The sequence below is a fragment of the Watersipora subatra genome, chromosome 4 (genome assembly GCF_963576615.1).
Source record: "Watersipora subatra chromosome 4, tzWatSuba1.1, whole genome shotgun sequence".
Taxonomy (NCBI): Eukaryota; Metazoa; Bryozoa; class Gymnolaemata; order Cheilostomatida; family Watersiporidae; genus Watersipora; species Watersipora subatra.
In genome coordinates, this window is record NC_088711.1 from 23056104 (window position 1) to 23079158 (window position 23055).

The following is a 23055-nucleotide window of genomic DNA, read 5'->3' on the forward strand; positions in this document are numbered from 1 at the left end:
AAAGGCTGTCAGCATGCCAGTCAGGCAGAGAAAACCAGCTGATAGTTCATCCAGTAACTCAAAGAGAAAAGCTGAGACCATCCAGGACAAAAAGCTGAACACTCCGCATGACAGCTCTATGAAACGTCTCATTGGGTTTGAACTGGCAGACCTCCGATCATATAATAGATTTGTTCGCCTTTGTAGCGCACCTGCTGATCCCTCATCATTGGCCATCTTTCGTATTGTATTTGGTAAGCAGCAAAATATGATTGTTTGTTAGTATCCTATAAAGTGTTTGTGATGTAGAACTCTGTCAGCATCATATCTTGTATAATAAATCCCTGTTTGTTATCGTGTGTGCTTGTCTGTTAGTCATCATAAACGCGATGCGTTTCCACATTTTCGAACCGATTTCATCCAAACTTTACACGTATATGCCTGTGTCTTTCGAAAGATCGCTAAAATATTAGCTTTAAAACCTCCGTCTGGCTTCAGAGAACCAGCCTCTTAAGCACCCAAATGCCGGCTATCTGAGTGATAATAGAAGCAATGCTTGACATTGTCAAGGTTGCCGCTAGTCCTGTAAATGTCAGAGAGTTTCATCTTTTTGCCAAGTCGGATTTGTCTCCTTATGTCAGAGTAAAATTTTATGACTGTGGAAACTTCCTGAAATTCCTGCAATTGTTAAATAGATTTGAATACATATTATAGTAAATTGTCATTCATCATAGCAGAAAGTTCATAGCTTAGTAATCTTGACCTAAGGTTTCTCGTAAAAAACATGGGTTAATGCTAACACACAATTTTCCTGGTTGAGTATTTTCAGCTTTATGGTTTCGATTATCCAGATAATATAACATATGTCTGTTTTTTAGGTTTGCTCATGGTGTTTGACTGTTTGCATGAGAGAAGAGTTGGAGTGGTCGTGTCCAGGTGGAGTGATGCGTATCAGGTCTGCCGATTTCCTCTTATCAACTCTCTGCATCCCCTACCTGTTGCATGGATGACCATACTGTACCTCTGCATGATTATCGGTAATGCAGAACATATTTTTTGATTTAACAACTATTTAAAAGTCGCCATTAGTTAATCGAGTGTGCATATTCTTGGGCTACACAGGTAGCTTGCCATCTTCACAGCTTAACAGTGATTTGTAGTACAGTCATACTCTACATACGAGTGCCCCAACATGTGAGAAACTCAAGATACGAGCTGACTTTGTAGCTAGTCTTTTCCTTGAAATACGTGTAATCTTTGAGATTCGAGTCTACCAGCCGGTTCCTAATGGCCACTATATGGTCAAGTATGCCGCGTTCGAGAATGGCATCGCTCAGTCTTTAGCATCGATTCGGTTTGAAAAAAGTTGTTAACAGGCTGGCTAAAAGCCATCATGAACACGAGCCAAAAAATGATGACTGGAAACAGATACTAAAAAAATATGACAAAATTAAAGTAAGTTTAGTATAAGATTAAAACTTAGCTTCAAGTGTGTGTTTAGTAGGCTAAATTCATTTAAGTTAAATTCAAAGGTTTTGTTACATAGGGTCACGAAAGTTTAGAGCGCCGAACGGGTTACTGTCAAGTCTCTCAAATCGCCGTTATTCACAATGTTTCTCTTGAAGGTACAAATTCCATACAGTAGTATACATACGTAGTGATTTTACATTTTATTGCAGATCATAACAGTTAAATGGGTATTTGTTACTTGTTTAGTGTAGGAACTGAATTATAACAATTAAAAACACTTTTTCCACCGTAATATCTTCTTTAGGTGGTTTTTCATAATATGGTAACGGATTATTTTGTTATTAGTTATTTTATATAAAAAATAGTGCCTTGAGACATGAGTAAATTGACATACAAGCTCAATCCTAGAACGCATTAAGCTCGTATGTCGAGGTATGACTTTAGTTAGTATAAAAGGCGTTTTAGCAAGATATCGATGTCTGGGGACTTCTTTATGAAGTCATATTTTAATAAGCTCTTTTCAACTTTGCACAAATCTAACCAAATCATAAAACACAACAATCGTCTGTTTAAGGAAGCCATTGCACCTTCTTTGATAAGTAGTAAAGTGCTGCCATTCGTCTCTTGTCGCTCAATAGAAAATACTCTCACTTTGAATATGAATATGACTTCCCTTCCCGTACATCTCACGTTTTTTGGTACAGTTGTTCTCTATACTGTTATATGTATTTAGGTATATCGAGTTTTACCATTTCACCTGCTTTTGCAATTTTGTTTTAGTATTTATGGACAAACAGATCTCTAGTCCAGCATCTGCACAAATTCTTTGTTTAAATTCCCCAAATATATTCCAACATGAGCTATATATAGCTATATACACTCCCCTGAGCTGTGCTACATCCCTCTGTTATATAATATTTTGCTGAAGCTCATTGTTGGCTTCTCTCAAACTATTTCAGACAGAAAAAATATTGGAAAGGTTAAACAGCTCTTATCTATTTGTCTTTGCAGTGACCTGATTGTACTAGCTTTCAGAGCTTCTTTTCCTGTTACTCGCCTCAGTGATGGAAGTCTCATGACTGTCGGACAAACACATTGTCTTTATTTTCTGACGGCCTCTTATTGAAAATGCAGTTTGCTTGCATCTATTACTGAGACAGACACTTATTTAGCCTTATTAGAAACTATATCTAAAAAGTATTTGCTACTGCTGTTGACAGGTGCTGTCGGTATCGCCATAGGCCTCTTCTTCAGACTCTCCTGTCTCATGTATGTTCTGCCATACTGGTATATATTCCTTCTGGATAAAACCGTCTGGAACAACCATTCCTATCTATTCGGTCTCATAGCCAGCCTGCTTGTGCTCTCCGATGCCAACAGACAGTGGTTAGTGGCCAGCTGCTCCTTATTCTTAGTCTGTGCTTCAGGTTGAACAAAGTGTTAATGGCCCATTGAGTATATAGACAATGCCGTAACCTTTTATAGTTTGATTGGCCTGAAACCCAAGCTAAAGCAGTGAATGACCTATGTACTGTTTTCCTACTGTCAGCTATGTGATGTCATCTGACGTAGTGTACAGATGGCTGATGTTTACACATCATCTTAGAGTGCGCCCGTTAGACGCCATATCAAGTTTTAATTGATTCAATATGTTATATCCCTTGTTTCTGTTTGTGGGGCTCTAGCATCTTGCATTAATAACATGCAGCCTAAGCAGAATTGATTTACACGTATATTTCTAATCTCTAATTGTAGATCACTCATTTACTGGCTTTGTTTATCCAGGTCTCTCGATGCATGGAGACGGGCTGGCAAAGCTAATGCCCATATTCCTGTTTGGCAATATGGTCTCTTCAGATTCCAGGTACAAAGTCTAGCAGCTGTTAGTTTCCTATTGCATATTCTGTTCCGCTTGAGGGATCAGAGCTGGCTTATTAGGTTACCCGAGTCATGAAGTCAGCTCAATTGTATTCAGCGGTTTCAACAACTTTAAATCTTTATATTATAGAAAATGTTTATGTTTTGACCAGGAAAGTGCATGATGGTAAAAACAGTCTAATAAACAACAGTAAAAATAATATGTAGTCTGTTGAGAGTAAGGAAGTTTCGACAGGTAAACTGTTATTTGTATATATAGGCCTACATATGAGCCATTAACAATATTCACTAAGTTTCTATGATGAGGTTAATCCGCGAGATGGAAACGGCAAAAACTCGCAAATCAAGTGAGTTTTATTACTCGCCAATTTTTACCGATAATCTCATGCTTGTGAGAGATGGAATTCGTATTTGCGATTTATTCGCAAATACGATTTTACACAAGCTATTCTATTTGAAACATTTTTCACAGTTCAGTCTTTCCTTCGATTTGAAAAGTTTCAAGTACTTAGAAGCATAGAGGCATACATAGAGGCATACATAGAGGCATACATAGAGGCATAAAAATCTTTATCTATTTTAACAAAGCGCCAACAAATCCGCAACACGTGAATGTCTGTGGAAACACTTTTCGCATGGTAACTCAATGTGTGCACAACTCCAAATCTGCATCATCCACGCATCGGAAACATAGTAATTTGTTATTTGTGATTTATTTTCATATTAAAAGGAAACTGATGTATCAAACATGAAACTGATTTGTTTACATACTTTGGTTGTTTCAAGAAGAGCATATTTAGGAGGTCTTATAAAATGGATAATGTTGGAATAGCTCTTCAACAGCTTTTTCAATCGCGCCTCAACTTACAACATATGAGGCAGTCGCGCCTCAACTTACAACATCTGAGGTAAAATTTGGCTAAATGTTTAAAGTTGTACCCGAAGTATTCTAACAGAGCGGTCAATTCTTCTGAAGACATCAAAGTTTTACGAACGGGTGAAAATTCAAAATGAAATGTAATAAAGAAATTATACATATAAAATAGGTTAATTTAAATTTAAGAGTAAATTTTTTGTGTGATTTTTTTCATCAACAAAATTAGGTAAACAGAAGAAAAAAGCAGGAACAGTGATGAAGTTCATAATACGCAATGGCATAGCTAGTCGTGGCGTTGGGCTTATCGTCATTGTGTAATTAACGTCAATCTTTATGGGTAATTAGGTTTTATTCACATGTTAAAAGATACAACTTAAGTTCTCTCTTGAAACTGGCCACCTTCTCTATGCTTTTAATAGTCTAAGTGAGATTAGAATCAATAAAAATACCTAAGAATTTAGTGTGATCTGTCTGACAAATTTGTTTGTTGAAAATAAAAAAGGGATGAGTGTTAGCTAGATGAAATTTATTTTGGGGGTTTTTTAGTAAAATGAAATTAGTCTTATCAATATTTAGGATGAGTTTATTAGAAGTGCACCAGTTTTGAATAGCAAGAAGTTCGTTATTTAAACAATCTATTTGCTCGTTGATGTTAGAGGATTCGAAAAAGAGATTAGTGTCATCTGCATAGAGCAAAGGTGTGAAAAGGTTGTTCATAAGTGTTAAATCGTTTATGTAAATTAAAAAGAGTTGGACCAAGGATGGAACCTTGCAGTACACCACATGTTAAATCTAGTATGGAAGATAAAGTGTTACCAATAATAGTGTGTTGTTTACGTTTGGTTGGATAGCTTTTGATCCAGTTAATTTTGGTGATGTCAAAATTAAGATTGTGGAGTTTTGAGTACAATATGTTATAATCTATTGTGTCAAAGGCTTTACTAAAATCTAGAAAGATGCCAAGAACACATTTACCATCATTTAAGGATTTTAAAACATTTTTAGTCAATTTAATTAGTGCATCCTTGGTGCTGCGCTTTCTCCTAAAACTGTATTGCCCATCGTTAAGCAATAAATTACTCTCAAGCAGGGTTGGTTTGACATACATGTATATCGCTTGATATATATCATCAATATATATCGATGATAGATATAATATTTTTGGGTCAAAAAACTCGATATTTGTGCAAAATATCCATTTTATCATTTCGTCTTCACCTTACAACTATTGCTAACAGTCTAAAAATGCTAACTAACACCTAAAATCATCAAATACTTGCATAGGGGCCTATTAGGCTTATCCAACACAGACAAACAAAGACAGCCATACCAAGGAGGTGACCAATTAATTAGTGTTTGAGTTGAGAAGAGGTTTTTAGATCTAAATTTTATTCCTCCATCCCAGTACTATCTCCCTAACCTGCTTATCTCAACTCATGTTAAATTTTTATATTTTATTGCCTTATTGGAAGACCAGCCTACCTTACCTTACCAGAGACAGAATTGTAAGCACATTACACTGACTTACTGAGATGACAGAGTAACTCATCTCATCATTTTCTGTAAAAATCTTGTAATGAATAGCTTCAGAGGATTCTGGCTCCGTATGAAATCTATAAATATGATGATATAACTTTGACTGCTAGTGTTGAAATTGTGTTTTCATCATGTGGACTCATAGATATAGTAAACACTACTTCAGTATATCTTTATCTATCTATGTACTTTACTATATCTATGGGTTTACCTACTTAACTATACCTATGTGTGGACTGGTTCACAGCAAGTTGAGAAATCGTCTCGGTGTGGTGAAGGCTGGCAAGCTGGTGTTTGTTTACAAATACCTAAACTAGACAAGAGTAGGACATTAGAACATGTTTGTACTATCATGTGTATTTACCATTTGCACTATTTTGTTTGCACTTTGCATTCATGTCATGATTTCCAATCCAATGTTTGACGAACATTTTCATATTTATCGGTATTATTATTATACTAGCCCTGCAATAAATCAAGTGTTTGGTATTAAACATTGCTGACTGGTCCCATACGACCTATAAAATACATCAATCACATTGTAAACACCATGCAAGTTCAACCTAGCTTCAAAGTTTTTTTCAAAAATGTCATTTGTTTCAAAAATATCATAAATATCAATAAATACCATGATATATATCAGTGATATGATATTTTTGCCAACCCTTCTCTCAAGGTATTCCATAATCTGTTTATTTACAGCTTTTTCAATTATCTTAAACCATAACTGTCACGAACAACTTTTATCGTTGTTCCTAAGTAAATCAGACACGCTAATTCCGATTTTGTACTCAAAATAAAGATTAGTCCACTAACCTTCAAAGTCATTTAGGCTTTTTTAAAGCGTTTCAATATCCATTTCGAAAACAACACAATCTGCATTACAAGCTCCGCCCATAAATATGTGACGAAACCTAGCTTTTTCAGGAACAGAAGTTAGGAATGTTTAGTCTGATTTAGAATAATAGAGATGGGTGTCTTAAAACCCATTATTATCTAAATCCAGCCTGTAAAATAATTTCAGATTTTTATGAAAGGTATATAAACTATTTAAAATTGCTCGTAGCTTGTTACATGACGTTTAAATGGGCTGGATGCCAAGGAAAATGAGCTCAAAAAGCGCGGTTTTATCACAAGCTAGCGTTGTTATCGCGCTTTTTTAAATATGCAATGTTAAATAGCTCATCTACCTTTCAGAAAAGACGGATATTATTTTTAAGGCTGAATTTAGATATTAATGGATTCTAAAACACCCATATCTATTATTCTAAATCGGTCTAAACATCCCTACGTAACTTCTGTTACTAAAAAAGCTAGGTTACGTCACGTATTTATGGGCGGAGCTTGTTATGCCGATCGTGTTGTTTTCAAGACCGATATTAAAACGCTGTAAAAAAGCCTTCATTACTCTGAAAGTTAGTGGACTAATCTTTATTTTGAGTACAAAATCGGAATCAGCATGTCTGATTCACCTAGTAAATACGATAAAAGTTGTTCGTGACAGTTATGGTTTAATCAGCACTGGTAGCAAACTAATGGGTCTGTAATTAGAGCAAATTTTAGTAACATAGTAACATACGAAGTTAATACGTCATGAGATCTACTTCTTGTTATAGAGCCGATCTATAGATTTTCAACGTTTGTGTGTATGTGTGCATACATGTCAAGCTATAGCTATTAAATTCTTAGAATGAAGAATCCATATCGCGGAAGATTTGATCTCGGACCCTTTTGTTCACCAGTCCGATACCTTACTAATTTTGCCACACAAGCTTGATAGCTTCCTAGGCAACATAGAAAATAGGCAACGGCTTTTCATTACCACACAGGGTGATGGCATGACATCACGAGAAGCTGGTAGCTCTTATTAGTATGCCTACTCAAATTATCCATTGGCAATGCGCCAGGCTAATAGCAAGTGGCAGGCAACTCATTACCTCTCATTGTTTATAAGCTGACTTTCAATATCCGAGTAATGCCGGGTAGCACAGCTAGTATTACTATAAGAATAGACTGTAGCTTGTTCCACAGCCCGAAAACCTTTACAAATAACAAAATTAATGAAATAATAATCAATAAAAAGAGGTCGTACTTGTTCAGAAACTCGAGAGACACGCGAATAAAATTTTAGGATTAGTTAAACTCATATTTGGGATTAGTGGTGATAGAAGTTATGTGGCGCATCTTTGACAATGTGAAACTCATACAAACTCGACTTACGTATCTTTTTACTTTTATATTTTTAGTTCCATTACTAATTTTTTCTAGCCTCTTCCCTCCTCGTTTACAAACTGCTTTGTGTTGAGAAATTTGGAATGTCGTACATTAAAAATTGTTTCGGTTAAAGAAATCACATATTTTTTCAAGTTCTATATTGCATATCGAAAATTTTGTAGGTAAAGGTTTAACTATAATTTTGTGATTGGTTAACTTTCTCTTATAAATCTTTTAATTGATCAATTTTTATTTGGAAGTTATGGGCACTTAATGTTGATAGCCAATGCAAGGCAAATTAAGCAAGAGGTGCCTAACTTCTTCAAAAGGACAGGGTAATGCTCATAACAAACAATCAGTGTTACTGTTGCTTACTTTGTGGAGCACTAAATTTGTCTGTTGATATTTCATTGCAGAATTTATCTCCTCCATGGAGGAGTATTATAATAGGGGCAGGTGAGCTTATACGGCCTGTCTATACAGCCATCCATGCGTTATCTGTGTGTTTACTAGGAAACGTCTGCTAGTTTTGTGTGCATCTTTCTCCCAACTTTGCTCTCTTTCGAGTGCTGTCATAGCTTTTCATGTACAATTAGATGAAAATATTGAAATTGACATCTAACTCATTAACTTTCTGTTTGACTAATTTTTTTGCTTTGAAGGTAATTATTGTGTACTTCATTGCCGGCCTTAAAAAGCTCGACGGTGACTGGGTACAAGGTTACTCCATGTCGTCTCTTTCACATGCTCCCATATTCGATCCCTTCAGGTTGGTAACTACTCCAGTACTAACTAGGGTTATCTTCAGGTTGGTGACTACGGTAGTACTAACTAGGGTTATCTTCAGGTTGATGACTACTCTAGTACTAGCTAGGGTTATCTTCAGGTTAGTGACCACTCCAGTACTAACTAGGGTTATCTTCAGGTTGGTGACTACTCTAGTACTAACTAGGGTTATCTTCAGGTTGGTGACTACTCCAGTACTAACTAGGGTCATCTTCAGGTTGGTGACTACTCCAGTACTAACTAGGGTTATCTTCAGGTTGGTGACTACTCTAGTACAAGTAGGGGCTGTCTTCAGAGCGTTAGGTAACTCGGTTGATAGGCTAATGGTGACCATGTTGTTTATCGTTAGATATACGCATACATTTAAGTTCTAGAGACTTTCTGGTCTATCTACAGATACGTCCTGACCGATGAAAAGATAGACCGGTATATTGTGCACTTGGGAGGTCTCATTATTGACCTGACATCTGGGTTCCTCCTTTACCTCGACAGCACTCGATGGCTTGGCACTGCCATGGTTACCAGCTTCCATGCGATGAATGCCACCATGTTCGAAATTGGTGAGCAATAAATAAATAGTCCTTTTGTATTATAGCACATTGTAAGGAGAATAAAACATGTGTTACTCTACCTAGGCGTGTAGGAATTGATTAGTCCTGCATATTTTGCATCTTTGTCATAGTACAGTTTATTTAGTTGCGCAATAGTGAAGCCAGTTATAATTTGACTTCCATGCGTTTTACCACATCAGTTTGTGTGCTTGCATTACCCATGATAGTTATACTCAACCTTGAAAGTTGGCTTGACAGGTCAGTTTCCTTATGTGATGCTCTGCACTACAGCCATATTCTATGCTTATGACTGGCCTAAAAAAGTGTATCCTTCCTTAGCTGTCACCCACCAACCATGTCACACTTCCAAACATTGTTTATACCAAGGAGAAAAAGTAAGTAAATATTTGTGAGGTATTCTGGTTTTTTGTGGCGTTATTTTCCTGTTTGTTTGAGTTGTCATCAACAGAGAACTGTTGTTTAACGAACCTCCTAGAAATTTATGGTCTTCTCTGTTGTAGCCAAGAATTTATCATCATGTGTCAACCTTCTTTACCGTAGTATATATGCTGTGGCAGTGTTTCCTACCATACTCTCACTCTCTGACTCCGGTAGGTACAACTCTCTCATCGTGGATAACTTCAGTATTGGACATATTGGTCATTTTTAAAGTATGCACGGCTAACATAGGGCAATTCTAATTTTTCATCGGTCTTCCATTAGCTAATGCTATATTTTTCTGCCCTATTGGATGTCCTTTTGTCATTCTTTTCTGGATCGGCTGCCCTCATTTTAATTTAATTGATGTCAGGTGACCGCAAGAATAATATAAATTCCTAATTTGTATGTACCTTTCTACCATTATCATATTTCATACACTTAGTATGGCTCTGCAGCCACCGAGATATAACTTCTTGTTGCAAATTTATCTTTTGCTCATCCCTGTTATGCTAAGGACTCACAAGCGTAGACCTGTCATCTCTGGAGGAACGAAATCAGTGTGCATTTAGAATTGTTTCAAACCAGCAAAACCAGCAGTGAAACTCAGTGTGTTTTTACCTTTCACACTTTTAAGTCATGTTATAGGCAATACAATCTATAGAGTATCAGCTAGTCATTTTATATGTAATACAGTATATAGAGTATCAGCTAGTCATGTTATATGTAATACAATCTATAGAGTATCAGCTAGTCATTTTATATGTAATACAGTATATAGAGTATCAGCTAGTCATGTTATATGTAATACAGTATATAGAGTATCAGCTAGTCATGTTATAGGTAATACAATATATAGAGTATCAGCTAGTCATGTTATAGGTAATACAATATATAGAGTATCAGCTAGTCATGTTATAGGTAATACAATATATAGAGTATCAGCTAGTCATGTTATTTGTAATGCAATATAGAGAGTATCAGCTAGTCATGTTATATGTAATACAATATATAGAGTATCAGCTAGTCATGTTATATGTAATACAATATTTAGAGTATCAGCTAGTCATTTTATATGTAATACAGTATATAGAGTATCAGCTAGTCATGTTATTTGTAATACAATCTATAGAGTATCAAGCTAGTCATGTTATATGTAATACAATATATAGAGTATCGGCTAGTCATGTTATATGTAATACAATATATAGAGTATCAGCAAGTCATGTTATATGTAATACAATATATAGAGTATCAGCTAGTCATGTTATTTGTAATGCAATATATAGAGTATCAGCTAGTCATGTTATATGTAATACAGTATATAGAGTATCAGCTAGTCATGTTATATGTAATACAATATATAGAGTATCAGCTAGTCATGTTATATGTAATACAGTATATAGAGTATCAACTAGTCATGTTATAGGTAATACAATATATAGAGTATCAGCTAGTCATGTTATATGTAATACAATATATAGAGTATCAGCTAGTCATGTTATATGTAATACAGTATATAGAGTATCAGCTAGTCATGTTATATGTAATACAGTATATAGAGTATCAGCTAGTCATGTTATATGTAATACAGTATATAGAGTATCAACTAGTCATGTTATAGGTAATACAATATATAGAGTATCAGCTAGTCATGTTATATGTAATACAATATATAGAGTATCAGCTAGTCATGTTATATGTAATACAATATATAGAATATCAGCTAGTCATTTTATATGTAATACAGTATATAGAGTATCAGCTAGTCATGTTATTTGTAATACAATCTATAGAGTATTAAGCTAGTCATGTTATATGTAATACAATATATAGAGTATCAGCAAGTCATGTTATATACAATACAATATTTAGAGTATCAGCTAGTCATGTTATATGTAATATAATATATAGAGTATCAGCTAGTCATGTTATTTGTAATACGATATATAGAGTATCAGCTAGTCATGTTATATGTAATACAATATATAGAGTATCAGCAAGTCATGTTATATGTAATATAATATATAGAGTATCAGCTAGTCATGTTATATGTAATACAATATATAGAGTATCAGCAAGTCATGTTATATGTAATATAATATATAGAGTATCAGCTAGTCATTTTATATGTAATACAGTATATAGAGTATCAGCTAGTCATTTTATATGTAATATAATATATAGAGTATCAGCTAGTCATGTTATTTGTAATACGATATATAGAGTATCAGCTAGTCATGTTATATGTAATACAATATATAGAGTATCAGCATGTTATATGTAATATAATATATAGAGTATCAGCTAGTCATGTTATATGTAATACAATATATAGAGTATCAGCAAGTCATGTTATATGTAATACAATATATAGAGTATCAGCAAGTCATGTTATATGTGATATAATACATAGAGTATCAACTAGTCATGTTATATGTAATACAATATATAGAGTATCAGCAAGTCATGTTGTATGTAATACAATATATAGAGTATCAGCTAGTCATGTTATACATGTGAGTGAAACAGTATTTTTATGTCTGATTATAAAACTTCCTAGGACACTCCAATGTAAGAATTATTTGTTTAATTGTATCTTAAATAATGTGGACAAATACATATAATAATCATGGATTGCTGGGGTAATGCAGTCTTTGGATATCTTCTAGGTGTTTATTTTAGGGTTACAAAAACTGGTCAGGAAGTCTCTATGGCTACTCATGGGATATGATGGTACACAATTGGGAGACGCAGCACATAAAGGTGAAGTACATGAGCAGAGTGACTGGCCAGGAGGGCTACCTCGAACCATCTGTATGTATCTGTTGTTTTTTATATTGCTATCGTAAATAACACTTCTAGTCTATGATTAACATAATACCCTTGAGAAACAAAAAAAGCAAATGTCTTTATATTCAATATACATATGTCTGTGTATATACATACATTAATGTGTATATGTTTATACACATAGATGTATGTATATATATATATATAGTTGTAACAAAGTCAAAAAATTATTGAAAAACATAAGTAAACATTTCGTATTATTGCTCCAAAACATTCCAAATTGTCTTGCAGCTTTTGTGAGGAAGAAAGTGAAAGTGATGCTGAAAAGAAAGTTTAAAATGGTTGAGAGTGAAAAGTTAGAGGAAATAATTTTAAATACGTAAATATTCCATATCAATTATATGTATGCTAATTTATAACTTATGTCAAAGTTAAACAATCTTCATATCTCTATCGCTAATTCTTCTACTCACCATCCCTCTCCTGTATTGCCTAAGTTTCACCCCAGTTTGCCCATTTTAACGTAAAAGCTAAGTGACAATTGAAACCTTTTCTCTTTGAATATTATTTTAGTCATTTTATTTTTATATAGAGTTAATTTATTTGGAGTTAAGTATTTACTTATTTTATGAAATGGGTTTGTTTTGATGCGATACGTAATTACATGAAGTATTTACTCTTAGGTTTTTTTATGTTGAGAGCAAATTTAAGAAAATATGATGTACAGACGGTTCCCAACCTACGAACGGGTTACGTTCCAAACGATTGTTCGTAAGGTGAATTTGTTCGTAAGTTGCTTCAGTGCTATATTTTGTATTATAATTTATGTTTAAGGCCTATATAAGTAAATTGAAGGTTTATATAAGTATGTTTAAGGCTTGTATAAGTAATCTGTATTGGTTTGTACTGAAAAAAAAAATTTAATAAAACGGAGATAATACTTTGGTGGACGCCGGGCCATGACACTGCATTTCTTATTTATTGTATGTCTTGTCCTTTTTATTATATTGTTGTTTTAATCGTTATGCTATCACTTATCATTGTTGTCTTATTTTTTGTATGTGTTGTCCGTTTATTATATCGTTGTTTCACTCGTTATGCTATTGTTATATCCGATATACCGTCATAACACTATCACTTATCGTCACTTAGATTGCTGTCATACCAAAGCGCTAGCGGTCCTATTTATTCACCTTGTTAGCCGGTGTTCTTACCGTTTGCCATTAGCCGGAACGGTTGATATTATTGTATATAAATGAGTGCGCTCATTTAGTTGAGCAGAGCAGATAGCCGTACGCTCCTCGGCTAGTGAAATTTCCTTCGCTAATTAAAAACTGAATGAAACTACACGTACTCTCTTCTCTTTATTTATTAGTAGAGATCGTGCCAAGTACAGGCCGGAAAATCCCTTTACAATACGTATGTAAAGTTCAAACAAATAACTCGAAAGTTATTCGAGTTACGAACAACAGTACATACGTTCGTATGTACCAATGTTCGTAACTCAAATGTTCGTAAGTAGGGAACCATCTGTATTTAAAAAACAGAGTGACCTCATGTGCCAAGGTTTGGCTGTTTTAACAGTAAATTATAAATTTAGAAAATTTATGAAGCTGGTAGTATGACAATTCTTTTTTCACATTATTTTTCTTTCGTGACAACTCCTACTAAGTTGAATGGGCTCCCTGATTTAGTGATCGTTTGCCCAAACTGCGGTGTTTGTCCTTCGTTATCTAAAAGTCTTTTTTCAGGCATTTGTATCGACTACCAGATGGTCGAATTATCCTGATATGGTGAAGCAGCATGCATCATGCATAGCCGAAATGCTTGCGGAGGAATATGACATACATGATGTAGAGATATATATGGATATATGGCATTCGATGAACCACCGTTTTCAGCAAAGGTAAGTATTAATTCACGCACATGTGCTGCCCTTCTACCTTTCTATGTCTTGAGAGGGTATAACTTTGAATCTCCAAAAGAAGAAAGACAATACGAAAGAAAATCTTGCGGAAAACTTGTCTCGTGTAAAGGCGAGCAAATAAGAGCATATGGCAAAGATCTGCCATTTTTATGAATATTCTTTGCTACTGATTGTAAAGTTGGGCGTTTATACCATGACATAGATCAGCTGTTCCAAGAAAGAATGTAAATTGTCTGGAGACAATGAGTGCAGATTAGCGGTTATTATTAGGAGTTGTGTTCCTTCTCAGAGTATTGCAATTTAATGTATGATAACTACTTGTGTATGACGGTCAAGTACACAAACCTCGCGCTTCTATTTGTTACACAAGTGTAATTCCCTTTTTATTCTTAATTATTCTTTTCTTAAAGATGGTAGGAGAACTGTGGGTTTTTATTAAGACTAGTCTTAGTACCCTGTCAGTCTAGTTGGATTTGAGTGATTGTCAGGTTTGCAGGTAAAACACAGAGATTAACTATCTGCTAAATTATTTGAAAGTGCTAGAAGGTAGTTGATTGGCGCCGGTGTTATAGTTGTGAGTTCAAATCTTGCATGAAACAATATTTTTTATCTCAGCCTCGAACCGTGACTTTGGGCAAACACAGTTTATATAATAATAATGATTACATGGAATCTGGATTTAAAAGCTTTAATTCATTAGATGAGTAGGGGGTTCAATAAGCTACAAAGTTGTTAGTAGCGGCGCTGTGGAACTGATAAAAGTGGTATACCGCTACATTTGCATAACTAGTATGTCTTGTATGGTATTTGACTAGTGATGATACTAAGGTGTCTTGATATCAAGAAGTGCTTATTGTGTGTAAAATGATTGTAGAATTCTGTTCACTTGTAAATATACCGCACCACTTGCTATAACAAAAACAACTGCTGCTTGTAAAGTGGTTCTTCCCGTTTGTCTAACATTCACGTTTTATCCAAGCTCAACAATCTTGTCAGTATTGTAACAATTTGAGGTTAGCCTGTGGACTCCCATCACGTTAGCCTGTGGATTCTCATCACATTAGTCTGTGGGTTCCCATCACATTCAGGAATATTGAGCGTTGCTTGGCTTTTATTCGTGGTTCATTTTCATCTTTAGACTTGGCCAATTAACTGCCCTATTTCTAAAATCACAATCGTTTGCTACTTAACTTTTTTTCTATTTTTTGTTTAGTCAACAATATCTATGATAGTCTATGATAGTCTATGATAGTATATGATAGTCTATGGTAGTCCATGCAGTATTCAGTAAGTCTGTTCTACATTCTACAACAATATCTATGATAGTCTATGCAGTATTCAGTAAGTCTGTTCTACATTCTACAATAATATCTATGATAGTCTATGCAGTATTCAGTAAGTCTGTTCTACATTCTACAACAATATCTATGATAGTCTATGCAGTATTCAGTAAGTCTGTTCTACATTCTACGACAATATCTATGATAGTCTATGCAGTATTCAGTAAGTCTGTTGTACATAGAGGTGAAACGAGACACGAGACATCTCGAGTATCGACCTGTCTCGTATCGGTCTCGTCTCGACTTAACTATTGCCAAACTCGAGACAGGAAATAGAACTAAAGCGCCTGCGCACGGCTGTTAAAACATGGCTTCTTACGGTAGCGACAACTCCATATATTGTAATGGATTGCGGGCAACTGCCTTTAAAGTTATACCCGGTCCGTTACTACCTGTTGCTATTGATTATGTTGGCCACTGAGTCTAATCATGTAGTCCGGACAACGGCCCTGTTATATTTTAGTTCGGTTCTGTGTCCTTAAAACAGATACCGGGTCGTATCTAATTACTCTTCGGATAATCCAATTTAATAAATAAGACTTTTGCGGGTAAAATGTCTGTATTTTATCGTATCGTGTCTAAACACCAACTGCCCTTCATAAAATTCGGGCCTCTTTTACGTATATACTACCAATCGCGGGTAAAACTTGCGCGGACGCGGAGAAACGAACAAAAGGCCGTGTCGACCATAGTCTGTGTTCGGTTAACAATGACGTTTTGTTAGCTCAATATAAGAATATACATGTGCATGTATACAGTAATTAATATAATTTCATGAGTACAATTTAAATATAATTCACATACTACAGTTAATACACAAACAACACTTAACATTAATGAAACGATAAGAATGAAAGTATTATCGTGTGTTCTTTTAGTTGCGGTATTTCTTTGTAGAGCGACGGCTATCAGTTTCATTACATTAAAAAGTAAGAACTATTCAATAGATGGTAAAAATATACATGTACAAAGCAATATGTTTATAATAATTATGATCAATCAAGCTCAAAATTCTTAGAATATATAACTTCGGTATTTTAGAGGTGTTTGTGTCACTTTTGTTTACAAAAACTACATGCATATCACTATTAAAATGTTGTATTTAAATCGTTTACACCAGGCGAAAATTCAATTTAAAAATAGTTTTATTAATTTTATATATACCAAGTAGCTAGTACTTGCGTAGTGAAATCATCACCAAATGCTCATTATTTTACTGTCTCGTGTCTCGAGTCTCGAATTTTTACAAGACAGTGTCTCGAGTCTCGTCTCGAACTTAAAAAACCTGTCTCGTTCCACCTCTAGTTCTACATTCTACAATAATATCTATGATAGTCTATGCAGTATTCAATAAGTCTGTTCTACATTCTACAACAATATCTATGATAGTCTATGCAGTATTCAGTAAGTCTTTTCTACATTCTACAACAATATGATAGTCCGTGCAGTATTCAGTAAGTCTGTTCTACATTCTGCAACAATATCTATGATAGTCTATGCAGTATTCAGTAAGTCTGTTCTACATTCTACAATAATATCTATGATAGTCTATGATAGTATATGGTAGTCTATGGTAGTCCATGCAGTATTCAGTAAGTCTGTTCTACATTCTACAACAATATCTATGATAGTCTATGCAGTATTCAGTAAGTCTGTTCTACATTCTACAACAATATCTATGATAGTCTATGCAGTATTCAGTAAGTCTGTTCTACGTTCTGATATTTAAGATTCAAGTGCTTCATGGAGTTAACGAAATTTCAATTATTGCGCTCTATGTATGCGTATCTATGGTTGTACATATATGAGAAGTAAGATCCCAGTTTAGCTTTCATATCTTTCACAAGTCTTCACATTGTCTCACGATGGTTTTAGTCTTTAGATTTTTCATGGGATGTTGTTTCTATTGGCTATATTTTTAGGTTTATAGACCCATCAATAGATTTGGTACGAGCACCCTGGAGTCCCTTTCAACCAGCTAGTTTTGTACTGCCTCTCCTTAATGACCTAAATGATTGGAGGGACAAGCTGAAGGACTTGCATAATCAGGCTTTGGAGAAAGATGCCGATTGGTTTATTCATAACCCAGGCGTTACCTTTGTGGCAGATTTTCCAGGTCTGATCTCGGATATCTCTAGAAGCCTACATACCTGCGTTTTGTGATTAGCTCATGCTTGAAACCATACTGCAGGTGCTTGCAACTTCTCCAGTTTATGATCTATACCGAACCAATAATAAAATATGAATTTTGTGCAATGTTAATAGAATAATTATAAACACACCTACTAGTTACTATTATATGCTACTTTTTGTATGTGGTTGTTCTGAAAGCATCCAGAACGTTAAGCAAAGAGCTTATATTTCTCACTCTCAGCTTTCCTTTCTTCTGCTTTAGGAATGGTGCTCGAGAATTTTATTCACGAAGATTTGAGTGACACCAACATCACCTTGTTAGCTGGTTCAGCTGTGCTCTACAATGCAAAGACTCGACAAAATATAACGCTGGAAGCGAACCAAGCATTGGCAGTAGGCTCGGGTACACACAAGGTGCTGCTCTGTTGTCCAAGTCTGTGCTCTCTGATTTGCAACTTTAACATTTTCTCTCCTAGCATTTCTCATTCTTATCATGTTTCTGTATTTATACTGATTACACCTGCTTCATGCTAGCACTAGCATACTCAGCGAGCATACGGTACCCATCGAGTTCACATGAGTACATATCAGTCAAGCCAACTGATCAAACCATCAACATATTGCAGTGCTGCTGGAGGTTTGAGTCTGTGTTTGGCAAATTTTTAGTGAGTTTCTCATAAAAGTGCTGATGGACCCTGAATTGAAGTCAAGAGTCAACTAGATGATCTAGAAACCACAACAGCTCTTTCAATCAATTGATGGCAGATGACATTTGTCACTCTTTTGTCCTGCTAGCTCGCTCCCTTGAGACCTCTTCGTTAATTTTGCATGAACGCTGCTCATTGGCTTTTGTTAGTGGGTTTGTTAGTTGGCCTTATTTTGGTTACTGTGTGAAGTTGTTTTGTAGTCTGGGTATTGCCAAGCAGGTTGTGACTGTGATGAAGCTTCTGTGCTGCATGCGTAATCTTATTTGAATTGGTATATTGTAGGACTGGTTCATTTCATTTGAGGTTTAGCGGTTTTAGTTCTGTTTCTCAAACATTACTCTGTGTAAATTAGCAGAGGCTGCCCTGATTTGGTAACAAGACATACTCTTGTTTTGTTGCCTTGAGAAAGGTGTTATTCACTGAATCGATTAACCTACATCCCTATGGCCTGTATGACAATGTTTTGTAATATATCCTATGATGTAAGCGTGTAAAAATATCTCATTTTTCACTTTGTGGTATTATTTGCTCGCTAAAGAATTATATTGGACACACCATGATATTAGCTTTACGTTGTAGCGTTGTGTTACAGGTGTATGTTACGTCTGAGCAAGCCGCCTGCTACATGTACATGTACACAAATGTGACTGCTGACAATTTGGAGTCGCAACTCCTTCAGTTGGACCAAGAGATAATTAGCCAAGGGCTGGACATAGGTAGGTCACCAACTGCCATCTGCCAACTTACCAGTGCAATTAAAGCTAGACTTACGATCATCTCCACACATGAAATTTTTGAGACATGGCATGAAATTTGAATGAATGTTTATCTCGAAGTTACAGTCAACATCTCAACATACGAGGTTAATGTGCTCTGGGACTAAGCTCGTATGTCAATTTACTCGTGTCTCAAGGTACTATTATCTATATAAAATAACTAAATACAAAGTAATCCGTTACCATAATACGGGAAAAACCACAAATCAGGATATTACCATGGAAAAACAGGTTATTAATTCTTGTAATTCAGTACCTAGGCTAACAAAGTAACAAATACCTATTTAGTTATTAAAATCTGCTATAAAATGTAACATTACTATGTACACAACTGTAAGTTTTTACCTTCGAGAAAGACTTCGTGGCTAACAGCTGTCTGAGAGAGACTTGACAGTAACGCGTTCGGCTCTCTAAACTTTCGTGACCCTATGTAACAAAAACTTTGAATTTAACTTAAATGATTTCAGCTTACTAAACATGCATTTAAAGCTAAGTTTTAATCTTTTACTAAACTTACTTTAATTTTTCCATCTTAACTTTTTATTATTCGTTTCTGGTTTGGTGATTTTTGCTTTGCGTATGCTATAACTTTTAGCCAACCTTTTAAAAACTTTTTTCAAACTGATTCGACAAGAAAGATCGAGCGATACTGTTCTTAAAAGCGTCTTTTAAGAACAGTTTCGCTCTTAAAAAGTATCCTCCCGCATCTTTGGCCAGATAGTGTTCATCAAGAATCGGCTCGTATGCTCTTATCTCAAAAATTACTCGTATCTCAAGGAAGAAAATTGCTCGAAATTCTGCTCATATCGATTTTCTCGTATGTTGGGGCACTCGTATGTTGGGGCACTCATATGTTGAGGTGTGACTATATTTCTAACATGCATTTCCTAAACATTGTAGTACATAATAGTAAACATAGTTGCAAGTGAGTTAAACTAGATCTCGTATAAGTAGTAGTAAGTTACTCCTGTATTTCTATCACTGAACCTATGCCACGTATTGCACCTGAGTTCATGTGTCTCGGAGGTGAACTAGCAATTATAAAAGTTCTTTCTACTTCTTATTTATTAATTTGATTTTTACACATTTAATTTTTTTTAGTTTATCATTTGTTACATTGTTTTATATAACCCACTCAACTTCATGTTACATGTGATTACATGTTTTATATAACCTACTCAACTTCATGTAGCATGTGATTACATGTTTTATATAACCCACTCAACTTCATATTACATGTGATTACATGTTTTATATAACCCACTCAACTTCATGTTTCATGTGATTACATGTTTTATATAACCCACTCAACTTCATGTTACATGTGATTACATGTTTTATATAACCTACTCAACTTCATGTAGCATGTGATTACATGTTTTATATAACCCACTCAACTTCATATTACATGTGATTACATGTTTTATATAACCCACTCAACTTCATGTTACATGTGATTACATGTTTTATATAACCCACTCAACTTCATGTTACATGTGATTACATGTTTTATATAACCCACTCAACTTCATGTAGCATGTGATTACATGTTTTATATAACCCACTCAACTTCATGTTACATGTGATTACATGAAGTAATTATTGTTTTTTTGGCTTTGGGATGAATTAAATAAAATATGGTATATAAACCTATTAGCTCAAACGTATAATAGTTTCGACAATATTCAATATCGTGTTTAAAATACCTTCCTTTGTAGCATTAGTGGTGTACAATAGCATTAGTGGTGTACAATAGCATTAGTGGTGTACATTAGCATTAGTGGTGTGCAATAGCATTAGTGGTGTACAATAGCATTAGTGGTGTACAATAGCATTAGTGGTGTACAATAGCATTAGTGGTGTACAATAGCATTAGTGGTGTACGATAGCATTAGTGGTGTACAATAGCATTAGTGGTGTACAATAGCATTAGTGGTGTACAATAGCAGCAATTTATTGATGTCTTCTACAACAGACTTGTTATACTGTAACAAGCATCTCCTAACTTCTATTTGTCAACATGTAATTTCTTCATTAGATTGTGGTCTAGAAGCAGCAGCACTGCTGTCAGGTTAATCATAGAATGATGAGCATTATGGGAGGGGGTAGATTATGAGCATTATGGGAGGGGTGAATTATGAGCCTTATGGGAGGGGATGAATTATGAGCCTTATGGGAGGGGATGAATTATGAGCCTTATGAGAGGGGATGAGTTATGAGCATTATGGGAGGAGATGAATTATGAGCATTGAGGGAGGGGGTAAATTATGAGCATTATGGGAGGGGTGAATTATGAGCATTGTGGGAGGGGATGAATTATGAACATTGTGGGATGGGGTGAATTATGAGCATTATGAGAGGGGATGAATTATGAGCATTATGAGAGGGGATGAATTATGAGCCTTTTGAGAGGGGATGAATTATGAACATTCTGGGAGGGGGTGAATTATGAGCCTTATGGGAGGGGATGAATTATGAACATTCTGGGAGGGGGTGAATTATGAACATTCTGGGAGGGGATGAATTATGAGCATTATGGGAGGGGATGAATTATGAACATTCTGGGAGGGGGTGAATTATGAGCCTTATGGGAGGGGATGAATTATGAGCATTATGGGAGGGGATGAATTATGAACATTCTGGGAGGGGATGAATTATGTTTTAATGTGTGATGGGATTGCGACGTAGATTGTAGTTTAAACTACTTGGTATCCATTTATAGCTCAACAAAAATTATAAAAATATAATGTCGGCACATTTATAATGTGTGGCCATTCCAAACCGTTGTACTATTTGCGTTGTATTAGTTTGATTGGTTCGCGTGTCATACATTCACCCGGTAAAGAAGTTGCTAGCACTTTCATTGTCACGCCACATGTTTCAACGCTAAATAGACATTGATTAACGGTTGCAGGAGACCTTGAGGTGAAAGCTCAACAGAATGAAACGTTGCAAAAGCTATTGGATATGAAGAAGGAAAAAGAGATCAAGGTGCCTGGTGGGGAAAATCTTTGGACTAGCTGTCTAAGGCGAATTCATTTATTTTATGTGACGGCAAAGGCAAGGTAAGCCTGATTTCTCTATCAACCTGTCACCGTAGTATTCCTTAATAATTCTCATCTTATAACTCTTCCTTTTGTCATTACATTCTGCATTCACTTGCATGCATCTTTACCTCTTGCCAAATGTTTGTCATTACTTGCTTTGCTTCCATGCTTCTTTCCTTTTTAGTGTGCGAAATGTCTACGTAGCAGTTGAGTGTATAATTAGTGGGGAGCCAATGGAAGATGTCCTGCAGACCAGGTATGGAATTGACCCAAGCCCATCACACTAACTTGTGGATGCTGTAGTTTTTTGTGACGGTAGATTCTAGCCCGCTAGACTCAGGCCTATCTAACTCCAAGCAAGTCATTCCTGTAGGAGGGCTAGCAATTAAATGCTATTTACTGTTCTAGGCTGATATATTATCGTAAATCTAGTCATTTTACTGTAGTTTTGTAAAGTTCTTTATTTTGTTATTTTAGTGACAGCTTTTATTATATACTTTTATTATTCTCTTTGCGTAATAATATAGAATATTTAATTGGTAGCACATTTTTGCATTATTCAATTCCCCGGAGTCATGCAACGATGGCACTTACCTGATGTTT

The 23055-nt window shown here is 35.2% G+C and overlaps 1 protein-coding gene across 2 annotated transcripts; it reads left to right on the top strand.

Annotated features, from left to right (window-relative positions):
• Positions 1-22997, top strand: LOC137393208 (vitamin K-dependent gamma-carboxylase-like). 2 transcript variants are annotated; one of them, XM_068079658.1, is made up of 15 exons: positions 1-233; positions 858-1016; positions 2670-2835; positions 3235-3313; positions 8617-8723; positions 9137-9300; positions 9550-9700; positions 9818-9902; positions 12415-12546; positions 14274-14428; positions 17712-17905; positions 18185-18336; positions 19222-19345; positions 22320-22470; positions 22637-22997. In XM_068079658.1, the coding sequence occupies exons 1-15, from the start codon at positions 14-16 to the stop codon at positions 22737-22739; spliced, it is 2142 nt and encodes a 713-aa protein (XP_067935759.1). In that variant the 5' UTR covers positions 1-13; the 3' UTR covers positions 22740-22997. The 2 variants fall into 2 exon arrangements, with proteins under 2 accessions (XP_067935759.1, XP_067935757.1); XM_068079656.1 differs by having other exon boundaries at positions 9550-9686; positions 9813-9902.
• The last annotated feature ends 58 nt before the right edge of the window (positions 22998-23055 follow it).

What these genes read in the sequence shown, in the direction of transcription:
- LOC137393208 (XM_068079658.1), top strand. Translation starts at nt 14, where the DNA reads ATGCCAGTCAGGCAGAGAAAACCAGCTGATAGTTCATCCAGTAACTCA. An exon ending in CCCATATTCGATCCCTTCAG is followed by an intron (nt 8,724 to 9,136) that starts GTTGGTAACTAC and finishes GTCTATCTACAG; the next exon opens with ATACGTCCTGACCGATGAAA. An exon ending in TAGCCAAGGGCTGGACATAG is followed by an intron (nt 19,346 to 22,319) that starts GTAGGTCACCAA and finishes TAACGGTTGCAG; the next exon opens with GAGACCTTGAGGTGAAAGCT.